Source organism: Gobio gobio, assembly GCF_949357685.1.
Source record: "Gobio gobio genome assembly, chromosome: 21".
NCBI classification, from domain to species: Eukaryota; Metazoa; Chordata; class Actinopteri; order Cypriniformes; family Gobionidae; genus Gobio; species Gobio gobio.
In genome coordinates, this window is record NC_137117.1 from 21,267,163 (window position 1) to 21,294,078 (window position 26,916).

Below are 26,916 nucleotides of genomic sequence, written 5' to 3' on the forward strand. Positions count from 1 at the left end.
ATCGGCTGTGATCCGCCTGCTGCTACCTTCTGTTCTCCACTGTTAGTCCCAGCGGCTGCTCTGAACTGACATGAACAACTCCTCGACGGGCTTGAAGCCCTCTGATGTCCCACCCTCCCCTCCGTTCCACCTTCTTCTGGTGCTTTGCATTTTGTTATATTTGTGTAAAAGCCCAACGCCGAGCGAGATTACAGTAGTTCCCTCTCTCTCCTTCTCTGTTCTCGTTGTCCTTCCAGTCCTCCGTTTGATCTCACTATCATCTCCCCTCTCGTCTCCTGTCTGTTCGACACCTGAGAGCCAATGCTTTAAGAGGACGACGTCTGGAAAAATGTACAGCGGCAGGCCATCGACTCTGATAAAGACGGTAAACAAGATGAAAAACAAAAGCCCACAGCAATGGTTTGAATAAAAGACCTACCTGTTACAGCATCTATTAAGTGTTATTCCTCGCAGTGGTAAGACAGCTGAAGCCCTCCACATGCCCAATGTTAATATTAGTTTGGTTGAAGAGAGTCCATAAGCTGATCAGTGGGGAGAGGCGCTCTGTACGCCTCAGGCAGTGCCAGGCCTTGCGTTTGGCTCCCGCTCAGAGGATTGATGTCTGGGAGTCAGTGGGGGCTCCACTGTACCTTTATTACTCATCAGCTGGGTACCAAACTAATTTGATAAAGCGCCACTTAATACACCAAACACACACACATACTGTGACCGCGCCTGGCACAACATCAAGTGTGTCAGGCCACCAAGCAAAAGGCTGGGCCGTCATTTAAACACACCTTGATATTTTTTGTTTCGAAATGACGAGCTGGACCCAAACATCGTCCACATGTGCACCACAACTCAGTATGTTAGAGCATGCACTAACCATTTGACCACTTTTTCTATACCATATATCATATATGCCAATGTATATGTATAGATTTAACATTTCAATGCGTTTAAATTGACTGTAAAATACTATAACAAATACTGCATAATTATTATTAATTCTTAAAAATAAATAATAATTTATGAATTTCTATTAATTACTTTTTTATTTGTATTGTAATTGCCTTGTAATTTTATGTCTGAATTACAATTTATTTTATTTTGTATTAAGATTTTAATTTAAATTGTTTCTTGCATTGTCCACATAAGCGCCACAACTCAGTATGTCAGAGCATCACGAAACCATTTTTTTAATGTACATTACCATACATGTATAGATTTAACATGTAAAAAGCTGTAAAAAAATATTAAGTAATATTTTGTAATTAAAAATGTTTAATTACCTTATATCAATGCAAGTAATTTTACTGTAGAATGCTGTAACAAATATTAAATAATTACTATTAATTATTAAATTAATTAAATGTGTTTAATTAAGAATTATTAATTACCTCATACCTCATTTGTATCATAATTACCATAACTTATGTTATTTAACAAGATATACTATTTAATTACAAGCTGTTTTATTTATTTATTTTATTGTTTTATGAATGAACTGTAAATGATGTTCCCATTGTTAATACGTCACACTTAATTATATTTTATATTGTTGAATATATTTGATCATATAATTATATTTCATTGTACAAAATTATGATTTTCATAATCTCATAAAGCCTGAAACCATCATGTTTTTGTGTCAATTTCTGCCAACCACACTTGCCAGTTTTTTTTATAGTTCATATATATAAATAGTACATGGCTCCGACTGAAAATGTGTAATTCTGTGACAAAATGATTGATTGACATACATAGATGGTGGAAAGATAAACATGGTAGATACTGTAGCAGAATTGAGGCAGATGAAGAGAAAAGGAGAGAGAGGAAGAGGTTGGTTTGGTAATTACTAACTCTGTGCCCAGGCAGTGGAGGACAGTGTGTGAGTGACTGAGTGTGTGTAGGCCCTGGTGCTCTTATAATGAAGGGTTACTGTTGCAGATCTGACAGCGTTAATCTCCACATCGTCCTCGCCTGGTATTTACCCTGCTGGGGAGAGAGCGGCAAGCCCACCTGACAACACAGTTTACCCACAGCCAGACACCTCAGGCTCACACACACACCCCCCACATACACACACAGGCTGCACCGAGATCAGTTTTCAGCATCCATCACAAAGACAAACCACAGCAGAAACCAAGAAAATGACAGGAAACATGGAGGGCAAAAAACTTTTTCTTCATCTTTTTGTCAGTCTTTCCCTTTCATCTTCTCTTCCTCCCATTTGAAGTTTGTGAAGTACTGTTTAAGCATTACAGAGGTGCAGACAGAGGAATATGAATATGCATCGCACCATATGGTTGCACTTGCTCTGGGACTAGGTGTGTCCAGAAGGTAGAACCACGTTAATGCATTATTCTCCTCTCAAATGATCAGTCTCGTAGTTCCGCAGCACACCGCAGCCATGTGTGCACGGGCTGTTCCGGGCTTTGAATGATGTGGCCATGCAACTGGCCATCCTGGATGAGCGGAAGCGGAGAAAGTCAGCGAAAAAGAGTGAGCTGTGCTGTTTTTTATTTTTTTTTTACATTTTTTTGGGGGGGGGGGTTCAAATGCAAAAACCCTGACAGTCATGATTAAAAGTGATATTTCTGACACGTTAGGATGCGCACAGGAAGTAACCTTCTCCAAAGCCTTCATTATTAGATGCATGACAGACCTGAATATTTATAAAATATGCTTTAATAATTGATAACAGCAATCTGCTACGGTAATTCATCAGATTTGCACTTCAACAGAGTATCCGTTTTCATTTTAAAATAATAATAAGTCGAATGCTAATGCAGGTGAAATGCAAAATTGCGACCCGTGTGTGGCTGAAGCTCAAATGCATTTGTGCCATTTTTAGTGCATTGGAAAAACAATGGCGTGTTAATGATATTGCCCTCGCTGCTCGTTTAGAAACTGTTATCAATGTCTGTGATCATTTGTGCACCGCTCGTTTTGTTGAGCACTGAGCTGTTGTGCTGTTTACTTGTGTAGCTTCCGTTTGAGGGCACATCACATCTAAAAAATCAGGAAACCAGCCTGTTTTAGTGTAGAATATACAAGAAGCTGATGTGGTTTTATCAAAAGCATATTCTTTGTTTGAGTCAGTATGCAATACTTCCTCTTGTGTTCTTTGACCAAAATAGCACACACACACACACACACACACACTCACCTTTTGTAAAGCTTCTTTCTACTCGTGATGATTTTAAAAAGAGCAACCACAGCCCTTTTTTTCTCTCTCACAAAAATCGGTTTGTTTTTTGTACACAGTTATGAAATGTTCTCATTTTGAACTTGAAGTTTGCATGTTCTTGCAAAAACTGCTAAAAGCATTTGCCATCTTTGAGAATGACTATATTTGCAGGTGTATAAAACCAAGCTATCTATGCACACTGGCTTGAGATAAATATAACCTAAAGCTGAAACCAGTGACACTACAAAAATGTGGATGTTAAACATTTAAAGTGTACAGCATTTATACAGAGCCTATGGAGGCTGTTGGCAGTCTAATGCATCAAATAAATTAATACATATAAGATTATTAAATAAAATATTGTTTTTGTCTACACAGTTTAACATTTGACTGGTAGTGTACAGAAATAGCATGCATATTCATTAAATGTTTTACAATAGATTTGAGTGTGTTATGAGCTTTATGGCACTCACAAGATGATTCAGATGTTTCAGTCTTGTCAACTGACCGCATTTCACTGTAACAAAGCCTAGATTAAAAGAATTCAGGTTGGTTTTAAAGAGGCATTGTTGCAGAAGGGAACTTAAAGAACTAAGAGAGGCTGAACCTGAGAAGTTCAGGGGACACCTGCAAATTGTTCCTCTGTGCATAAAATGTGAAAAAATAAATAAATAAATAAAAGTCAGAGTCTGTGAAGCAGAGCAAATGCTTTAATGGTGGCCAGGGATCGAAGCTGTCAGCGAGGCTTCCTGTCTGGAAATGTAGTGTTTTTTGACTTTACATCACCTCCTTTTCTCGTTTCTGAAGGAGATTTGCACTGGGATCTATGGTGTGCATTACAACACAAGCAGAATTTGATAAAAGTTGCTTCAAAAACATACATTTCTGGGGGAAAAAACAGTAGCTTAGAAAAAAAAATAGACACAACCTACTAGCAGAAATAAACATAAAAACATCTAGGTCTAAATGGAAAGCCTATTTAAAGTGGTTGTTCCACATTATTAAGCAAGTCGCAGTTCTCATGAAATATGCGGAGGAAGAAAGATCTTTGCATGAAAGGGTGCAATGTCTTGCAAAAGGTGTGAAAACTAGTTATATTTTGCAAAAATTGAATTGAGATTATCGAACTGTCAAAAAATTGACTTGAGTGATTTAGAGCACAGAAGAGCCCAGTCAGATAAAGGCTTATTAGGGGAAGTTTCTGTCAGCTATTTTTTTTTTTAAAGCCACTGTTGAGCAGCAAACAGGTATTTGAAGCTGCTGGAGTCCCAAGAACCTCTCCATGCTGGCTGGCAGTTGTGCATAAAGCTGCATTTCAGCCAGCTCTAACCAAATCTCACAAAGAGAAACTTTATCAGTGGGTGTAGAAATACATAAAGACTCCATTTTAAATAGTTTTATTCACTGACGAATGCCGTACTACGATGGATGGTCTAGATGGATGGATTTCATGATGGTCGATGAACGGCCACCCCATTCCAACAAGACAGGCGTCAGCAAGGAGGTTTGATTTGGGCTGGAATATTGGGAAGTGAGATGGAAGGTCCCTTTAGGGTCTCTTATGGGTGTCAAAATGACTTCTGCAAGATATGTGGAGTTTATAACTGACCAATTTCCCACCTTCTTTTACTATCTTAACCAGAGGCTTTACTGCATGCCATGGCTTATTAATTGGTTTATTTTTTAACAGCAAAGTGTCTTAAATGCTGTCAAAATGCCTTAAGAGTCTTGTTAAAGAAGTGCCACAACTTATTTGCTCTTTATTGAAATTCATATGCTGGTAAGAGGGGGCATGTCTAAACATCCAAACAGGTTGCTTTTTAGGTTTCACACTGAGGTTATCTGAAAGGACCCCCCTTGATTGACATTATCTGGCTTGACAGCGCTTCATATCAAGGTTAACCTGATGTTTCGAAGGCCCGCGAGGGAAAGAGGCAGACGAAAACAGAAGAAAAAGTCAGACATCATTCAGGTCCCGCTCTTCTCTGCCACTCTTTCCCTCTCTCACACGGCAGGTGGAGGTTTCTGCACTCTTAATTGATAACTAATCGAGCGGCGTGTGCTGTGTTTCCCCCAGAGGACGGCCCTAATGGTGGCTTGGCTTACTCAGCAGCGCAGCTCCGGAACCACTAAATTAAATATATCCCCACAGATAATGACTCTGAGTGACAGACTCCGGTCTGGGCGGCTCCAGTGGCCACCAACCTCTCGTTGTGCCCTTGCACTGGAGGAACTAGAGTAGCCCATCCCCTTCTGCGCCTGCTCCCCAATGCCCCACACTAACCACGGCTCCTCGTGACAAAAATACATCTCAAGCAGTTAATCTGTGCAGATATCAGCTCAAGTGCCCTTCAGTGGCACAGGGAGCCTCTCCTCGTAACCTTGCTTCCTGTCAATTCTTGCTTTGTACACTGGCTGCCCCTCAAACATGGCAGCTCGGTCAATTAACTCTGTGTGCCAGGGCCTGCTTCAATCAAACTTCCAGCGAACGGGTGATGAGACCATTGTGTATTATTTTTAGATGTAAAAATCGGATTATTTTAAAGTAGGGCATCTACAGTCATTGATGATTTGTCATTGTTGTCTGTACTATAAATACACTACCATTCAAAATGAATACTTTTAGTCAGCAAGGATGAGTCAAACTGACCAATTCACAGTACTTTTATAGTACATTATTACAAAAAAGTATGTTTCAAATTAATGCTGTTATTTTACACTATTCATCAAAGAATCCTGAAAAAAAGTATCATGATTTCCACAAAAATATTAAGCAGCACAACTGTTTTCAACATTGATACTATTAGGAAATGTTTATTGAACACCAAATCAGCATATTAAAATGATTTCTGAAGGATCATGTGACACTGAAAATTCAGCTTTGCCAGCACAGAAATAAATAATTTTTAAAACATACAAAATTTGAAAAGTCATTTGAAATTCACAATACAGTAGAAACATATTATTACTGTTTTTAACCAAATAAATGCTGCTTGGTGAATTCTTTCAAAAACATTAAAAAAATCTTACCGACCCCAAACATTTGAACAGTAGTGTATTTTGAATAAGCAATTTAAATGGGGTCTAATGACTTTCAAAGTATAGAAAGATGAAAGAAAGTCATGCTGGTGAGTACTGTAAATGATGACATAATATTTTTTTTATTTTGGTCAATTGTCTTTTTAGTTTGGAATCAGGCCCATTCATTGTGCCAGCTGTGAGACTGTGATCAGGGCACGTGCAGAAGCGTTCACATCACCTCAGATTTGACTTTTCCCTATTCCAGTCTTCCTATCCTCAGGGGATGTCTTAAATGCTTTGTCTTATAATTAGGCTGCAGGGATGTATTTGTTCTCAGAATTGAAGGGTTGCTGCCTAACTGCACTGCTTAAACAAAATATTTCCTTTTCCGTCTGTGTGTCAAAATATGCATCTGCCATTTTCTGTCCATTGTCCTCGGCGGCAAGTATGTGCGTGCCTTTTTTTCCCCTCGGCTTGTTTGTTTTTGTTACCTGCAACGGGATGTAACTGAATTATTGTATGTGGCAGAAGGTTCCAGTCTGGCAGATAGAGAAAAAAGAGAGAGGGAGAAGTTAAAGTAGGTCCTTCAAGGTCAGTCCAAAGACAGCATGCAACATGCAAGGTCACATTCCAGACTAAAAGCAATAAGTGCTTTATTGATGGGAAAAAACACACACTGCAAGCAAGCAGATGTGCAACGGACTGATTAATAATACAACAGATTTGAGTGAGTGTGTGTGTACTTGAGTGTGTGCATGCCCTCTGCATTCATATTTTGCTTCTCAAAAAAACAACAGCAACATCAAAACTTTAAAGTCAGAGCAAAAAAGAAAAACTCATGAGCATAATTGTTTTGTCCGGATGTGTATCTCCCACTAAAAAATTGATCCCTGCATGGGAATCTGAAAAATCCATTAGAGCCCATCAGACAAAAAAAGGACAGAATGATAGAGTGTGTATGAGTATGAGCAGTTTATAAAACCCCATCATAGTTTTGCCATTAATGCACATGTCAGCTGACGTTTTATTTTCAGCACAACTTCTTAATGCAACGACTTGCTTTCGTGCATCAGATACCGCAGCAATGTCATAATAAGTATCATAGAGATGTGGAATCCATGGTTTCTTATAACCTAGTGCAGTTCTGAGAATGTTTTTCTTTGTTTAGTTATATTTGCCCTCATTTACACTGCAAACCTGGCAAACCTGCCCTGTGAGAGCCATTCCTCCCCTCTCATACTGCGATACTCAACAAACCTGTTTCAAACCTAAAAAAAAAAAACATCTTTTACCTTCTAATTATCTTTCTTTCACCTCTTTTTTCCTCTGTGCTTCACCTCAGGCTTTCCTTCCATCTTTTCCCACTATAAGCGGCAGTTGGGAATGGCATTGTTTTTAATCATCAGAACCCAGAAATTATTATTATCGCCTCTGACGCGGCAATTAAAACTTCAGGTCAGAGGCACAACGAGCGGTGATCAGCAGCGAAGCTGAGAAGTTTTAATTAGACGATCAGAACCATTAATGCACAAAAAAAGGTGTGCGCTGGGAAATTAACGTGAACGTCTTAATCAGGGTTACCGACTCCGAAGAGGAGTCAAGTGAACAGAGAGCAAAAAACAAATCATTTCCGCACCACTGGGACAAAACTCAATTAAATATGCATGCAGAAAATGGAAATTCGGAGCATCAGCACAGACCGTTGGAAAAAATACGGCAAATTCTGTAGACGGGGTCGCAGACCTGCTTATTGTTATTCTTGTGTAATAAAATTGAAAGAGAGGCCAGATGCTGGGGAACGAGGGTGTGTGGAGAACAGGTCCGACGCTGACTTTTCCGCTCCCCTTCCCTCGGCGGCGGGGGAAACAAACTCCTTCCTGCAAGCTGTAAATTAGCAAAATAAAAACATTGGGGATTATTTCGGCATGTGTGTGTGTCCGAGCTTTAGTAGGCGAGGAAATACCTGGGAACCTGCCTCTTTGTGGGCCCCATTTTTTTGCAATTGCTGTCATGTCCACATAATGAGAAACCGAATTGTAAATATGCAAAATAAAGTGCTAAGGAAAGGACGGTAACAGGTCGCATTTCTCATGTATTTGTTTATTTCACATTTACTTCATATTCATTCATTCGTTTAACATTTGACAGTCAAAAAAGTTCAAACAAAAGGATTTAAAGAAGAAAAAAAAAGTCCGGACAGAAAGAAACTACTAAAGAAATAGGAGGATTGTTAAATAATGAGAAATAATCCAATGCTGTCCAGGCCTGTTGCATTAATGAATGCTCCGTATTATCAGGGTTTTGTCCCTGCATTAGTCAAAATATTTTGAAAGTCTGCATGAAATCAGACAGGGCAGACCAGAGTGTTAGATCACTGTTAAGTCGAGGGTTTAGCCAAGTAAACAAAGTTTGTTTCTAGAACAATTGCTGCAGTGGATGCCAGGTGAGAAGGAGTATGTCATATCCCAGCTTTAGCATGCATACTCTTCCTGTCAGAACGGGAGAGAGAGGGAAGAACAGGACACGCCAATCTAAGCAGTCATTAGCAGCCACTTCCTCACTCTGGTGGGCTGATTGCAGTCAGCACACGTTCGTACAAATAATGCACTTCCAACGGCATTATTAGGATTTGAAACACCACTTGATTGGGCATGATATCATTCCGGCACATAAACAGAAGCTCCGCATTAAACGAGACATGCAGGGCCCGGAGAGCCGCGTTCAAGGCAGCTTTTCTGTCATTCCCGGCATCCTCCGCCTCACGGTTCTGAAAAGAAACAGGGCTTGTGGGGCCTTTGATGTGCGAGCAGATAAAAAGGAGAAGCTCTCTCACTCTTATTGTTGAATCTGTTTAGAATAGTTTCTTGACTTTTTCGCAAAGGTTTTCTCCTTATACAGTAAAAGCATTATGGCAATTCCAGCTCTGCACTATTTCCAGTAAAATATTGTCAGCATTAAAATAAACAGGACCTCTTAAAGAAAACAAGCTTTAGCTGTGATCATCCCCGCCGTTCGTTTATTATTCAGCACTGACAGGCGTCTTCGAGGGCCTGAAATTATAGCATTTCACTGAAACACGTTTGGACGCATCAAATCATCGAGCTTTGCTGTTTGTTACACCTATTTTTCTTAACATGAGTGCCAGTCCCCAGAGTGGTGGGAGGGATCCCGAGAGGAGGGGCTGTTCTTTTATCTGCGTCCCTACTGATTTTATCGCACTGCATGCTATCATGAACACAAACGACTTGGAGTAAACAGCGGTGTTACCATAGCGATCCCCCTTGTTGGCCAGAGCTGAGGCATATCTTTTGCCGGGCATCATGTATTTAATGCAGCAGCTACTAACTGGTTTTCCGTGATCTTTTTTGAGCTAAGGAGCGTCTCATTAGTGCCATGATTCTCTTTCATTTAAAACCTCAGATCTCATCTCTAAAAAAAAGAGATGTGTTTCGAGTGCACAGCCTTGATTTTTGTAGATAAAGGTTGCATTTTTCTATTTCTAGTTTTTGTATGATATATTTACATTTATTTATATATATATATATATATATATATATATATATATATATATATATATATACACACATATATATATATATATATAGTGTATATATACACACACACACACTGGTGGCTTATTGCCTATAAAATCTTGCAACTGTTGGTTGTCTTGTTGCAGTGTTCACGTTAATCTACACTTAAACCATGTATTTGTTGCAGTTCCTTATAAAATTACTGGCATCTGCATTTACTGACCTAAAATTGTACTTGCATGTGCCGCTTGGTGAGTGTTAATTTTAGATGCTGGGAAAAACACACATAAATTGTGGGTAATGGAACGAGATCGCTTCTCAGGGGTCATTTCCTACAAGGAAAAGCGAGATTGCAATGCAAAGGAAATCACTAGTTAAAGCGTGAAATACTGAGCAGGGTAAACAGTCAATGACCTTTACTGTTACACCCAAATGACCTCAATCTTCCTTTGGAGGTGTTCTGAAAAAATACTTCAGAATTTATGTTTCCACTTCCTAATAGTTTTTGCAGCTGATTTTTCTTTTCTTTTTTTGGGTTCAAAATTGCCGTCCTCAACTAGGTGACCTCTTCAACCCGGGCCTTGCAATTGTCTACGGTAAAAATGTGCACTTCTGAGGCGTTCAGATGCATCTGGTGCAGCATAATTCCTCAACTCATTGTTTCGGAGAGGAAGTGTTGAGTGTAAATACAGTAACTGAGAAAGCATGTGCCGGGGCCACAGGGTGCACGGCACATCTAGAATGTAACAGGCTAACCTTGAGTCCCTTGAAAAGCTCATTATGCAGGGGGGGGGGGACGTTACATTTAGATTTCAATTTTACACACTTTTCCTTCAAAAACATTTTTTTTGGTAAAGCATCCATTCAAATCGAAACAGCTTTTGTATTGACAGCTTCATGGGATAGTTAGAAATAGCTCATCTCAACACAGCGTCTAACTACCAGCTAAAGCGTTCCACAGACCATTATGCGTCCCGCAGGTTTCCCATACTTTATTTACTGCATGATAAACATCTACTGTTACGAGCGGGCTCGATTTTAAGCCTGGAAAACCTATTAAAAGTGAACTTTGCTAAATCTTTGCATCAGATTTGCGGCGAAAGGGTGACTTAGCAGTGAGAGAATTCTGCCCTTAAATAGGCATCTCTGGAAATGGACGGACCCAGAACAGCTGCAGGGGGGAGTTGACACGGGATAGATATTATAGATAGCCCATTGGGGTGAAATAGCAAATGACCAGGCCCATGCGGAATCTTCACATGCAGATTTCCACAGAATTATTGGAATGTTGAAGCGTGGAAATTCATGCTGCCCTAAGCTAGAAGGTAATATAGGGTGCAGCAGGTAATATGTGGTGAGGCTATATCGCCACGTTATGACCAAATCCCTTTATTATGTGTGAATGATCAGCTTCACTACACTCGCAACTGTCTATATTCACAGGAAGTGTGTGTGTCTGACTCTTAAACCACCGTTTTGATCGCTTAAATGTCTACTGAAATGAGAAAAGCTGTTTTTGTGGTAACTGTTGGTGTGGTGGTCTTCTGCACCGTAAGAGCAGGTTTAAAGTGCTGACAGTGAATTTGAGTGAAAGCTGTGAAGACTAAAGCAGGGTGAGCGAGGGGATGTGAGGTGAGGGAATGGCTGCTACTTTTTTCTCTGTGTTTATCTCTTTTATGCGCTCTGTCGTTTTCTCTCTACTTCCAGATGCACTTTTTGTTCTTTCTTATAGTCTTCTGCACGCTCATCCTCACGTTGTCAGAGCTAAGGCTCACATTGGCAGGACGCTGGGCCTCTTTAGGTGAAGAGAGTCTTCTGTGTCAGGCTGTGTCTATTCTGCTGTCATGTTCAGGATTAAATCTCACTGTAGTGGCGGCTTGACACACTGTTGAGGGTTTGATTGCGATCTAGTTTTTCTACTGGGTTTTTATTTAGGTAGGGATATTTCTCACGTTCCCTTTCTCACCTTCTCTCAAAGATGTGAATGACATCTTACAGACACACGTGACTTTTTTCTTTTTAGCTCTGTATTTTTTTGTATGTCTAAGAGTAACAGCGAACAAAAACGTAGTTAAATGCACTTAAACAGGTTTGTGGTTTTTAGCGAGAGGCATTGTGGTTTGCTTGCAGTTTTCGAGGATGGTGCAGCTGTCATCATTGAACAAGTGAATTAACTGTGAATGATGACCATACATATTTTGTTTTAACCACTAAAATGTTCCCTTTTCTTTTATAAAATGTGTATATAAATGAAATCCAGATATATAAATACATAGAAATGTGTTGTAATAAAATATAAATATTTGAACAAATATAAAAAATGGTGTTAAATTGTTAAATAAATGCTTATTTAAAGGTTAAACAAAAACTAGAGAAAAATTCAATAAGAATTTTCTTTTTCATTAACAGCTGAGAGGAGTTTATGCACTGAAAAGACCTCAGGAAAATCCATGATGGCCGCCAAAAGGAAAGGTGGCCTAAAACTGAATGCGATCTGTGCCAAGCTTAGCCGGCAGGTGGTGTACGACGGCAGTTCCCAGAATGCAGAGGGAGACTCAGACCTAGTGGACAACAGCGAGCGGGGCAGCTTGCTCTACGATGAGGGCGACAGGCCTGAAAGCGACTTCCCAGAGGCCCTGACCCTGGGCCAGAGCCTTGAGGAGGACCAGAAACGGCGCGAGGCCATTGAGAAGTGGGTGAACGGCGAGTATGCCGATGATCCTCAATCCTTTGAAGGGGGTGAGCACAGGGGACTCAAACCCAACAATATAAACGACAATCCCCCTGAAGGTGTGTACATGGTACAGCCCAAAGGCTGCAGCGATGAAGAAGACAACGCAGAAGATGCTGACACCATGCCCGACTCTCACGAGGGCAGTTATCAAGAGGACAAGGACTCGGTGGGCAGCCCGCACAAGGACGACAGCTACCAGCCCACCAGTGAAGCCCCCCCTCGCCAAGTCTCCTTCTCCTCACCAGGTATCCCCTCTTTCTTTTTGGATGATGTCATTAGTATTCATAGGTATTGGAACGTGACAGATTTCTGTATGTTCAAATAGAAACACACAATTCCATTGTTTTGACAGCATCTAAAACATTGACTTTTTTATATATGTACAACTTTTGAGACGTAAACATGTTTGGTCGGAAATATTTCCAAAACTTTCGAAGGCCTCCTGGTGGATAAGTTCAATGCTTACAATCTCTTAGCGGGATGAAGAGACTTTATCTGGGAAAATTATTTTATAACATTGAAATAAAAATGTGTAGTAATAAACTATAAATAAAATTAAACATTTAAAAATAAACAATAAAATGCTGTTAAATAAATGTGACGGCATTCAAAATATTTAATTTGAAGCATATTTTATTCATCTAATTTATTAATAAAATAAAAAACTACCTTTCAATTTCATGAATTTGTTATTCTATGAATCACAGTAGCCTACATTTCCAAAGTTGTTGATAAGTAAAAGATCTAAATACATTTTAGATGCAGTCATTGAGTTGATTTTGTGCATTTCAATGTCTATGGCAATATTCAGAACTACACTTGACGTACTTATGAATACTAAAAAGATCACATTGTTCAGTATTTGTCTGTGTGTAGCCAAAACAAAGTGCACATAATCAAGATAAAATCTCTCTTCAAAGGCTCTCCAGCTCAGTTTTCACAGGTCTTACCTTACCTGTGTTCTTTGCAAGCATAATTACAGTGACAATTTGACAGTTTCACAACTGTGCAAGTGCAGTTCTTGGAAAGAGAAATCTATAGTTATAACATAAAAGAGTGACTCTGTTGCCACCCGCAAACATATACAAACCAATCTGCATTGGGGGGAAAAGAGAACTAAAAGAAGAAAGGAATTTTTAGAAGAGACTTATAGAGACTGCCGCATATCTGCGTACCAGCCGAGGGGCCAAGAGTGTTGGCAGGCTGGCTAAGCTTCATATTACGCCCAGGATTACACTCTGACTCTTTGATTTTCTATAAGCTCACAAAACGTAGCTACCACCCGGACCCAATTACATAGTAGACCCGCTCTGCCAAGACTCCAGGTCTCTAGTAGTTCAGGAGATTAAATCCTAGAGATTCAGAGACTGAATGGGAAGAAACGAACACTGCGTTTTCCTCTGTATTTGCTACACGATCATCTAGATAACATGACACATGTTGTCATCTTTCACAAAGTGATAACAAACAAGCAGAGTCTGCAGAAACCGAACCCAATCTCCATTTTAAAACCTCTGTGAACTTTCACCTCTGACTATCTCAGGAAGACTGCAGTACTCGACAAAGGTACTTAACACAAAACAAGACAGAAACTATGCTAGATAACAACAGGAGATAAGAGATGTCACTTTGGTTAAAAGACTTTTCTTTTCTTTACCAAATCAGGTTAAGCTGGTGCTTTTTTGTTAAATGCTTTCTTCTTTCAGTTTTTCTTCTGCTTCATGTTTTCTCTCTCTCTCTCTCTCTCTCTCTCTCTCATTCGTACGGTAGAAGCACCTATAGGCTTGCGGCCTCTATCACAGAAGTGGGGCCAAGAGCTTCTCAGAAAATCAAGTATTTTCCGGCAAACATGATGGCTTGTGGTTTTAATCAGTCATTTTGTTTATTTCACGGTCATAAAGAAAGCTGTCTGTAAATATGTGTTTGTGCTGTACACCTTTGCTTCCATCGGGCCCCGGCTGCTTCTGCATCTCAAAATGAGGAAAAAGCATTTGAAGACTGCAGTGAGCAGACATTAGTCACCACTTTTGTCTTGAGTTGTTTTTCCCTCCTCTCTCTCTTTGTTGATTGTAACTAGGGCATCTATACTGCCATGTTACTGAGCGGCTCACAATTAAAATATTTTTTCTTCTCTCGTGCTGCTGTCTTTCAAAGGCTGATGCGGAGCGCACATAATTATGCATATAAACATAGTGGCTTAATTATCTCTCACAACATCAGTGACAATGTAATTAACAAACATCGCAAGATCAATGAGAGAAACTGCGACCTTCAAAACATTTAACTCCTCACATCAGGGGACTGAGCAGAATCCCTATCAGCATAAAATCACAGAATGCCTTTCCCATAGCCGCCAAATGCATGCTTCTCAACCAGGCTAGGCAAAAGATCATCTAAAAATATCAGTATCTCTTTGAAGTGTTTATTTTTAAGTAATTATATACTTTTTTAAAATTTATATTTGATTATATATTACATATTTTAAAGGGGTGGCTGATTGCCCCTTTTTACAAGACCTAAAATAAGTCTGATGTCCCTAGAAGTTTTAGCGCAAAACAGATCATTTTTAGATCATAAAATTGTCACTTTTTGTGTCCCTTTAAATGCAAATGAGCTGCTGCTCATGGGGCGGAGCTTAAAGAGCTTCCATTAGCAGCTCTGATTACCTCATGCGGACAGGCAATGAAACTGTTCAGCATTTTATGTTCAAACCGGAGTCGGACAATGATGGAGAGACTCAAGAAGAACTGACAACATGTAAGATGTTCCTGAATGGTTAGTTGATTAATTTATGTAGCTGATGTGGAGTTAACTATCTTCAAGTCATTGGTTAGCATATTCTGTGATGATAATCTATAAATTCTCAACATGGCCTCACCCCCTTTGTTGAGTGTTCCCGGGGGCAGGGTGTATGTAAATTTCAGGATTAGTGATTCACTAACCCGGGAGGAAGCTTGTCTTGTCCCTACCAGCCGTTTGTTGTAGTCCTTAAAAAGCAGTTTCTTTAAAAGAAAATATCTCCCTTTGCTTTGAACTTTGAGCGGCATAACTTTGCAGATATTGTTTATGCTCAAACAGCAACATTACACACTAACTTGTGTAAGTTTGAAAAGGGAAATCAAATCATAATCAACCACCGTTTGACTATATGTGAGATTTGTTTCCATTTACTAATGACATTTATAACTATTTGCTTATTTTGTCAGATTTTTTATTATATATGTAATAAAAAACATGTATTTATTTATAATCGAAACGTTAAAAAAGTACATATATGATTAAAACAAAAACAAATCTGGGAGGAAAAACTAATAGTAAAAAAAAAATGCTATATATACTATTAATACTATACTAACATTCTTTTATTTTTTTATTTGTGTGTTTTTTATTTGTGCTTTGTAGTTCAGAAGATTTCTAATAGAACTAAATTTAAATTGAATTTATTGCAGCTAGAAGTGCTATAGCGTAGCTCGAGATTCTCTCAAATTCAGCCTTTATGACCAATTCACATAACACACTTAGCTTCACCAGAAGCTAATACCATCCACTATTCAAATATCTTGATGTTTGATGAGTGGTTTTTAGTTATGGCAGCACATTTAATTTGCTGTTTTTCTGGAGAGAATACAGAGTTGCATTTTTGACAGAAGTCTGCATCTTTCAAAATATAAACTGTTGAATTCAGTCTAAAATTGAATGAGTTTATGTAAAAATCACCATCAGAAATTTCCGTTTAAGATCACAGCTTTTAAAGTGTTGTCAGTGGACCCTTGATAAGTCAATTTATATATAGATCCCTACATGTATGTCCTTATCATCACCCCTTCTGGAGTGCATGAAGACCCAATCAGCCTGCTTCTGATGGCCATGTTTGGTCAACAGAAAGGAGATATAATATCCATTTGTTATCACACCATGGAGGGAAAAACGTACCTTAATTGCCTCAAACATAGACAAGGGCTTTGTCACAGGCTGGAATTTGCCAGTATGAAGTGGCGAGATTAGGAGCACTTCTTTTTGTACTCTCCAGTGGCATGAGGAAGAGAGAGAGAGTGCTGGGAGTTCAGCCAGGCAAATCGTACCTTTCCCCCAAAGCCATGGCTTTCCAACCACATGCACATGACATCATTTGGAGCGTGTGAGATAAGGATGAGGGGGATGAGGGGGGGGGGGGGGGGGGGGGCTCATTTACATGCTGTTTTAAAAGGTTATCTCCTCTTAGGTCCTGGCATAATGTGTGCAGTTTAAGTCCAATCATTCTCCTGACACTGATAGTCTATTAAACGCATACAGAGCCGCCCACTGGCATGCTAGACTTCTCGTCCTGTCTACTGTTACCACCTGCTACTACTGTTGTGTAGTACAACCAACATCTCTTCTAATACCATCAGTTTGATCTTATAGAGACGGTTTACTCAAAATGAAAGCTGTTAAAGGGATAGTTCACCCTTTCAAAAAAAAAAGCCATTTAGTTGACATCGCCACCTTCATGTTGTTTGAAAACCTGTTTTTTTTTTACTTGGGACTTAAAATAAATCTGCTAAAAAAATATACAAATCATACAGGTTTGGAACAACATGAAGTTGAGTGGATAATTTTGGGTGGCTGCATATCCTACAGATGACTTTTGACACTAATAATAATGCTAATGATAGACCGATAACACAAGAGACGGAGAGGGGGATTTCTGTCAGAAAATGAAGGGAGTTTCCCAACTGTTTGAAAAAAAAGGTACACATGGAATAAGTCCAATTACCCAAAGCAGAAGCGTCTTTGATTGCTGCCCTTGGAAAGTGTTCAGGGACAGAGATTAAAGAGCCTGTCCTGACTTTAAAGCTGTGTAAAATCACATGACCTGACAAAACCCCTCTAAGCAGTCATGACCTATACAAAAATATAGTCACTGGATGCCAAATTTATGACTGAAGCCTTGCTCTGCCAAACTGAAGTTCTGGGGATACATACAATAGCACTAAATATCCTTCAGTATGTAATAATAGCTCATTATTTTTTATAGTTTTTGTTTTGGCCGATCCAGCAGTGATTCAATTGAGGCTAATTAACAATAAATGAGTGTACTTTGTCAAAATGTTGTCAAAATAGCAAGCACTTTAACAAATGCAATACACTTTGGTGTCTAATTACTTTTTTAAGCATTAATGGCATAACGTGGCTATATTCATAGCTTTTAGCACATGTTCTGGTCATTCTGGTCATATATATATATACATACTGCTAAAATATCATATAATCTATATAATTTAAATATTTAATATATAATTATAACATGAGCTATACACACCTTTCACACCTACTGCAAAATACAAATATTCATTTTCAGTTCCTTCTTTTTGCACATTGGTAAATATGACAGGAGACGCCAGAGCAGAGATGAAATTACTGTATGTGCTCAAACACACTATAGCTGCTAAAATGATGCATAGCAAATTGTAGGGAGTTTCCTATCAAATACCTGATACATTTCTCTTAAATTTTTCATGCCCTTTCGATCTCCCAGATCACCTTTCATACTGCTGTAGCACGGCTAGGACTAGCCCCAATGCTGCAATGGAAATTTGGGGATTATTTTACATGCTGAGAAGGAGATGTGAAAAGCACGGGCGAGAGACCGATTTAGCAATAACATAGAAATATGAGACCAAAGCTGAAATATTTTAGTATTAATTAGCATGGCCATGGCTAATGTTACCTCTAACCGTCTCATTTGCTCAGCAATGAAAAAGGCAATCAAATAAATGGAGAAAAGGTCTGGTGGAGGGCTGGGGTCCTGGCAGGGTGGAGAGGGAATTTATCTGACACCTCTGTGAAGTTGTCATCAGGAGCCGTGTTCTTGTACCAGGGTAGCTCTTCTGACAGGCAAAATGTGACGAGATGAGATTTTTTGCATTCATCTGCTGTGCTAAACACTGTATCAGAGCCAAGCACCAAGTGCACCGGTGTCAGAGGGGTTTGTGTCCCTCGCTCACACACATACAAAAAGATACTTTAAAAGAGCATTAATTTGGCCTTTATAGGAACTGATTAAGCTGCAGGGGAAGCATTCAACCCAAATTGTCTTGTTTTTGCTGGTCTATCTGACCTCCCTTTAGACCTATATGAAAGTTAATGGTCCAGAATGAATTTCACAATACTCCAATTAAACTACACCTTTACCCAATTCCATTCTTCAATTTGGGCCTTGCTGTAATTTTATTTTTTATTAGCTTTAAAATTAAAAGTGCTCTAATACTTTCAGATCCAGTTTTGTCATCAATGCACGTTTGAGGTGTATCTAAATCAACTGTTTATCTTTGTTTTTGTATAGGAGAGGCCTCCGCACTACGAGATTACGCCGCCAACACCATGAATGAGTTTTTACACATGTTTGGCTATGATGACCAGCAGGTTCGGGATGAGCTGGCCAAGAAGATCAGCTTTGAGAAGCTGAAAGCAGCTACCTCAGATCCTTCCTCCCTGAGCATCGAGGAGGCCACCCGTCGAGCTCGCTTCTCCAAGTATGAGGAGTACATCCGCAAGCTAAAGGCCGGGGAGACCCTGCCCTGGCCTATACACACCAAGCCTGAAGAGCTCAACTCCAAAATGGCACCGGAGAAGAGCACAGCCCTCATCCAGCCGGCCCTTGCGGGGTCAGAGGGACAGATATTTCCACCCGGAATGGACCACAAACAAAGCTCGCTCAATCCACCCCCATCCAACCAGTCACAAATCCAGAACCGTGCATCTAAGTACGATTTCTTCATCCAGAAGCTGAAGATGGGTGAGAGTCTCAAACAGCAAAATGGCAATTCTTACAAACGACCCTCCAAGTACGACTTGGAGAACGTCAAATTCCTCCACCTCTTTAAACCTGGAGAGGGCAACCCTGACATGGGTGGCGCCATTGCTTTTAAGACCGGCAAGGTCGGCAGGCCGTCAAAGTACGATATACGAAACATTCAGAAGTTCATCCCTGGGAAGGTTGATCCGCCGATGATGCCAAGCGTTCTCCCGGCTACGGCAGGGACCCCAGGAACGCCTGTCATCAACACGGCTGCTCCTGCCGGGGTCGTGGGACCTCCCGGGTTGCCCTTAGACCAGGCGGGCCACCTCGGCTTTAACACTGACTACATGAAGTCCAGCTTCTCTAAAACTGACTCCATCACTACTGGAACCGTCTCTTCTGTCAAGTAAGGCACTGTTTGAAAATGAAATGAACTGTTTGGACAATAAATCGACAGGAAATGACAGTAATTTTAACGATAACCCACATAGGGATCCTGGGACTTGTGGGGGGTCAGAAGACCTCGGCTGGCTTTAGAGTCAGATTGCAAGTTTGTAGGGGCTTGGTTGGAACTCTTTCTATGAGTTTTCTTGACCTTGTCAATAGTTCAGGTTAGCAAGATCCTTAAGGCTGTTCTCCAGCAGTCCCTGAGACAGCCAGCAGTGTGGCCATGTGCAAACACACACACACACATACAGTGATTTGTTGTCAGAACCAGACCTAAAGAGGCAGATTAACCCCAGGTCATCCCCTGCTGGAGCTGCTCATGTATTTAGTCCTGAGTTAGTGCTGCTGAACTGCTGCCACCTTGAATACAAAATGCTTCACACAAACTATAATGCGTTACATTAGGAATTCCTCCTTTTAAGTGCTTATTCAATGAAGGTGGGATGCTAAGTTAAATGCTGCCACCAAACCCAGACTTTTAAGTAAATCGATGAGGATTTTTTCTGAAACAGGACGTCCAAAAAGCCATAGTCATCCCTCATACAAGGGCCAATCAAACAAAATATAATGCATGCAGCCATTTTCTGGCTTTCTGACACTCGGCGCACACCCTCATCTTTGCATTTGTGCTCTCTCCAAAAACACACATACATAATTTATGCATTCAAAAAAAAATGTTCCCCTCTGCGCTTTCATTGTTGGGAGGCCATGCATCAAAGCGTGCCTATATACCTCCCTAATTCATTCCCAAACCAAATCGCTACTCCATCGAAGAAAATGTATATTGATAGCCCAAACTTTGAAATGGCTCATAAGTAAATACTGCGTCAGTTTGTTTTTATTACTGATGGAATGCATACCATTAATCCTTTTCTCTTTTTTTTTCATTGCCATGATAGGAATGGCCTTCCTCCCGAGAAACCTGTCACAGAGGACGTCAACGTGTACCAGAAATATATTGCCAGGTATGCAAATCCTCATCCTCACAAAACTTCACGACAACATTCTTTAATCGATGGCATATTTCACGCTTTAATAAAGCAGGATGTAGATTTGCAAAAATACACTTTCTGTGTGGACGATAAATTACGCGTAAGCACGCCAGGTTTATGGACTAAGGAAAATTAATTGAATTAAAGGCTGGAAAGTGAGTAATTTTTTCCCAGTGTCAGTTTCCCTGCCAGCGCCGAAGCTAAACTCCGTAAAATCTTAAGCAAACAGCTTGAAATGTTTGCAAAAACATCGGACACATTAGACTGCCCTGCATGTGCCTGTGTGTCATTGGGCATGACTGCACAGATAGTTGCGACTTTCGTTTCTAATATCTGCACTTCAAATGAAGATACTGAATCAACTAAATGACAGGCACTCGCAAATGTAGACAAAGCGCAGAGATAGATGCAGCACACTCCAATATCGGCTTCTGTTTCCTTTTGTCATGCCAGTAGAAAGGTGATTATCATTTGTTTATTTATTCTAGCCTTAAAGAGAGAAAAAGGCGCATTTCAAAAGGCAAAGTGGCTTTGGCGTTAATGATTACTCTCCCAAGCCGTAACATGAAGGCCACAAATCAAAGCCCTGGCACTAACAGACACACACACATCCTTGTGCACACACAAAAACCCTCCTTGGACTGATTACATTTTGCAAGAAGATTTAATTAAGGAATTTTTAATGAGGCTTCTGCTGGCACTGCCAAGAACTGTTTTGATATTTGCACTGCATAATGCATAAAATTTGTCTAAACATCTCGGCAGTTGATGCGCAGGGAGGCAGTAGATAAGCCCAGATACAGTTTCAATTTCCGTGTTGGGAAAAAAAGAAAGGAAAGAGAGGAGGGGAAAAAAGAAAAATGAGGACTCATAAAAAGGGCAAATGCAGCCTGGTGTATTGGGGGGTTGTTGAAGGATCGGGGTGGGGGTGGGGGGGAGGGATCATCCACGCTAATGAGAGAACAGTCGTGCTAAAAAGCAGCTTTGTAAACTTGTCTACACCCACCTTCCCCCCACAAAAGGGGAAAAAGTTCTTTATCTCCTCGCACTGCCGTGGTTTGATGTTTAAAGAGCTTCCCTGGTAGTGTTTAGTCACTGTTTTCCCTCCTAAATGCTTTTATGTACCCAGCATTGCACCAAACTTTGATCGGCGTGTCTCTATTGTAACGGGAGATGTGCGGCAATCTCTGTATCGTGGCGATATTAATATTTAATCCGCCACTGAATAGCAGCGTGGCCCATTAGCCCCCTGACGCGGCAAGTGGGAATTGTCCAGAGGCAAAGTGATACAGCCGGTGTGGGCTGGCATCCCAGGGGGGTTCTGTGTACACAGGGCCGGGAATGTTTGAGTGCGACGCAGAGGGGCTGCTAATGGTGGGTGAGTTTAATGCGTGCATCTCTGCCAGTGCCAGTGTGAGATATACAGTCTGTACTGTAGACTGTGTTGTCATCTCTTTTGTAAAGGAATAGTTCACCGTGTGTTCGTCCTCATGTTATTTTAAAAATGTTCTTTCTTCTGTGGAATGTAAATGAAGACATGTTAAATATTGTACCACTCCTTTTCTTCTTCTTCATGCAATTACTATGAATAGGGACTGAGGATTTCAAGTTTTAAAAAAATTTAAACTAAATAAAAATATCATGTGACTATTTTCTTTTTTTAAACTTTTGAATTCAAACTTTCACTTTGCGTGAGAAACGGACCAAAATTTCATTAATCACTAGCCTAGAAATCTAGACGCACCCTAGCGGCAGAAAATTTATTTTGCCGCGAATGTAGTCTAGCAACTCTCGGTAGACCTGAGAGCTGGAAAAACCAAACTCTGGTCAGGCCAATCACAGCGTGTGTAGAGTCGGTGGGCGGGCTTAACATAATGACGGAGCGGAGTTGCCGAGGTTCTTGGTGCTACAGGTAAACAAAGAAGCTGACGATCAGCGTCTTTCAAATCGGTTTTGGACGCTACTCTGGAAGACTTGGAGTTAAGCTTTTCCTTGAGGAAAGAACAAAGAACAGCACTGATGTCATTCGAAAGAAAGGAAGATGTATTCTGAGTTTAATCTATCAACTAACGTTAGCTCCGCCTCGGTTGGTTGTGGCGCTATCCAATTGCGTGCAGAGGGAATTTGACAGACAACTGTTTATCCCGCCCCTCGGATTGAGCCCTGTCAATGGTGAGTTTCCAGACCCAACATCTTGATGTGGGTCTGGCTTGTCAGGCTAATTAATCACTTCAATCTTCAGCAAGCTGCTAACTGCTATGACCAAATCAGTGAGTCATTGAGTTGTAATCAAGAATCATTTGATTCAATGAAAAAAACCAACTCAATGAATGATTAATTCACAAACCTGACAATACTATTTCTCTAATGAACTTCCATGAATGCAGCTTTAAATGATCGTTTCAGAAGACTATAGTAGAATATAGTCATATAGACTACTTTTATGATACAATTATGGTGCTTGAAATCTCCAGTCCTCGTTGGCTGTAATTGCATTGAAAAATGCATGCCTTTTTGTGTTCCGGGAATCATAGAGGTTTGGAATGACATGTAGGTGAGTTTTTGGGTGAACTGTTCCTTTAAGATGCAAACACAACCACCTTAAGCGCCTGCCACTTCCCCAGCCCTTCAGAACACCACCCACGTTTAGCAGGTAGTGGATTCACCATTCAATTAGCTTAATGAACTTAGCAAAGTGATTTGTAAAAGCAGTCTAGGGATAATCCAGGCAGTAGGGGGAAAAAAATTACTTAGCTTTTTCTCTACTTCAGCAGATGGTGCTCTTGGCAGCGGCGGTGCGAATGTTTATTTGTGTGTTTTGAGCTGTAATTGGAGGTTTTTAACAGTCATCATCGTCAGGGTTATAATCAGCCTGTAAACACTCAGGAAATGTGCCTCTTTAAAGCGCCGCCAATCCGCGGAAGACCGGGCGAGTCAGTCGGCGAGAGTGAAGAGGAGGAAGCCACACGGAGACACACTCAAACCTTTCTATTAGGCCTAACCTTTCCCTGATTAAAGCATAGGCTGTTAACCTGGAGAGCCAAACGCTGATTTGGCAGGGCTTAAAGCACGAGCAAATGAGCGAATTATGTCGGGGGTTACAGTTTAATAAGAGTCTACCTACTGCCTTTGAAGGCAATGGAACTAATTTGGTGGAGATTGCTGTGGCTGGAGAGTGAATTGCAATCGTATGGTTGAGGAAGCGTAGGCCTGTTTTCTCTATGTGTTTATAGTTCCTGGTAATGACTCTGAGCTCCGTGAAGATGACTCTGTCATTGTTAGGGCATCTATCAAGCGGAGATAAAAGGCTAAATTGCCCTTTCAAAATCAGCCCCCACATTGTTAGAGGTTTCATATATGGAATAGAAAAAGCGAAATGCAACTCCTTTTCACTAAGCACTGATATTTTTTTCTCTTTTAAAATGATCTCTTTATCTCATTTGCTGTTTCTTAAATCGTGTTTATCTTTAGCTCAATATGAGAATAATGTTTGGATTTAGAATACTTGGCCAAAACACTTTTAAACAATTACAGAGTTTTACATATATTTCTGTTTGATTGTAGGTTCTCTGGGAGCCAACACTGTGGCCATGTGCACTGTGCTTACCAGTACAGAGAGCATTATCACTGCATGGACCCCGAATGTAACTATCAGGTGAGTACAACAGCCACAAACAGGGTTCAAAATGAGGTACACTCACCAAGTGCAAAACGGAAGTAACTTTCTTAATTCACCCACGAGTGGTCAGTGTTGCGAAATGCTAATACGTAAATGTTTAGCGGGTGTCCTTGCCTCCTTTTTAATGATAAATGAGATTATGTCAGCTGGGTCATTTTTGTGATCTGACAGGCACGGTTCAACGCACTTTAACATTCATCCCTTAATGCTGAAAACCCGAAGTGCCTTGCTTCTGTAAGACAACCGTATAATGCAGAGAGTGTCACAACGCCATTTTAAAGCTCACCTTCACACTTTTCCCATCACTCCCTGACAGGAGAGCAAGATAACTGTTAGAGGAAATGATTGAAGTGTGCCAGGGTACACACAAGGAAACAGCCAAACAAAACCTTACGGACAAGGCTTTTATCTTAGCACCGTACTGGCTTAACAGGTTTAGATAGATGAGGGCTATTTCTCAAAACTCAGTCAGACTGACAATGGCCATCCTTTTTTTCATAGATAATGGTAAATACTTTCAAAAGATGCCTTCTTTTTTTTCCTAAGGACATCTGCTAATACTCTTGGGCCACTCATAATCCCCTTTCACATTATTAATCTGATCCATGTCCCCAGAGTTGTCATGTTCAGCACAGCAAAATCAGCATTAAGCAGATCAGAACACAGACAGCAGCGGCTCATGCGCATATGGTGGAAAAGAGCAGGCAAAGACGGGCACATTTGTAGAAGACATCAAAAATCCTCCTGCAACGAGAGCTGCAGAGTCTTTCTTTATCAAGTCCTCTCTAGTCATAATCTCCCACTTCATTTTTAATCATCTGATTACATTTTTCATTATAAACATCCAGGAATCCTGCTGAAGACAACAGGGCAGCTGTTGCATCTAAAAGAGACTTATTCAGCCTAGCGGGCTGCCTCTTGTTATTCAAGTACAATTCCTCAAACTGTAAGCAGAACTGGTTGAAAAGTCCCTTTGAAGCTGTCCGTTTTTGGAACTTGTGTTGCTTAAGAATTCATTGACACATGCACATCATTTTCCGATTAAGTTCAATATTCTGGTTAAGCCTTTACTCTTAGAATATTTTTTAAAAATTCAGTTACCAGTGTATGACATGAAGTAGTGCTAGTGTGAAAATCTAATATTTTAATATTTTAATTTATTTTAATATTTTAAGCTTAACAGTAGAGCATGGGACTGGCAATCTTATTCCGATTTCTATAAACCTAGAACTTTGGCTTAATCTGGTTGTGGGTTGTCAGAATTTACATGATGCATACAAAATTAGAATATGACCAAATTCGGATTAATATTGGAATATTCCTGTGCACGTAAAGGCGTCAGTGACTCTTGGCAGTTTAGTAATGACAGACAGGAGGCTGTGCGTACCCCAGCTGGAAGGTGAGGCTCAGATGAACTTGTTTTTGGAATTGATAAGTCATTAAAATGTTACATGACACAGTGGTGGAATATTATCCTGCGGTTGCCAGCCTTTGCTCCAGTCCATACCGGCCCTGCCTCTCCTTTCATGGCCATCCTGCAATGCGTTCGGAATCCTAAAATAAATGTCCGCACGACCGTGTGGCCACTCTTCTAAGTACAGAAGCCCAACTGATACAATTTCCTGCTGTTTTCCACAGTTCCGCTCAGTGTGGCCGGATCTAGATCAGTATCTCTTTTTATTTGTTTGTCGACAACCCAAATTCCTGTCATCACCGTTTGTTGGACATTGGCTCATATATCATATAAATACAGTTCTCTTCTTTTGAAACAGGAATGGCAATGTAACCCCATATATATAGCCAAGATTTAAGTATTTATCTTTGTGTATTTATATATCTTTATTTATTTTTTATTTGCCTGTAAGATAATCTTCATAGATGGGCAATGAGGTTTTGTGGATGTTTCGGTCATATTTTTTTCTCCTGTTGCTCATTTATGTAGAAAATATGGATTTACGTTGGAAAAGGCTCATTGATTTCAGCTACTCTTGTTTCAGTTCCTGTAATATTAGCTCAAGCCCAATTACTGCAGATTTGGTTGCCCTGATCTCTCAAGAGTGTGGTTTTTCCCCCTACATTGCTTCGTTTTTTTTTCCCCCCAGACTGCTCTTACGTGGTGTAAGAGATTTTAAATTTTAGCATATTTCCTCATTATTATTGTCTAACCCTGCACAAAACTGTGCTTTAATACTTTAATTAAAAATGGAATCATATCTCAGACGGGAATTAAAAGAGAAAATTTTTTTGGTTGCCTTGTTTGTTTGTTTGTTGTCTTTCCCTCGTGCACGTTCCAAAACCATCTGCATGGAACATGATTTTTCAGAAGCGGAGAATATCACAACTGTGATCTCGCATGTCAAGTGATCCATCTTAATTAGAAATGGTGAAATAAAACGTAATAAACAGTCTTGCTCAGGAACCTTTTTAAGCAGCACTTTACGCACAGATTCAAACACCAGGTGAGCTTAGAAAATACTACCAAGTCATATTTGAGTCATAATTTGATGCGAGTCTATAAGGCAAACTCCAAATTAAATACACCCTTCAAAATACTCAC

The 26,916-nt window shown here is 40.1% G+C and overlaps 1 protein-coding gene across 3 annotated transcripts in view; it reads left to right on the top strand.

Moving 5' to 3' along the window:
* Nucleotides 1-26,916, top strand: part of casz1 (castor zinc finger 1) — an 86,617-nt gene that overhangs the window by 42,254 nt on the left and 17,447 nt on the right. For all 3 annotated transcript variants that reach the window (XM_079803153.1, XM_079803152.1, XM_079803154.1), the window contains exons 2-5: nucleotides 12,136-12,705; nucleotides 18,786-19,647; nucleotides 20,588-20,653; nucleotides 24,245-24,335. In XM_079803153.1, the coding sequence (XP_079659279.1) occupies nucleotides 12,136-12,705; nucleotides 18,786-19,647; nucleotides 20,588-20,653; nucleotides 24,245-24,335 (1,589 nt within the window). The remainder of the gene's footprint in view (nucleotides 1-12,135; nucleotides 12,706-18,785; nucleotides 19,648-20,587; nucleotides 20,654-24,244; nucleotides 24,336-26,916) is intronic.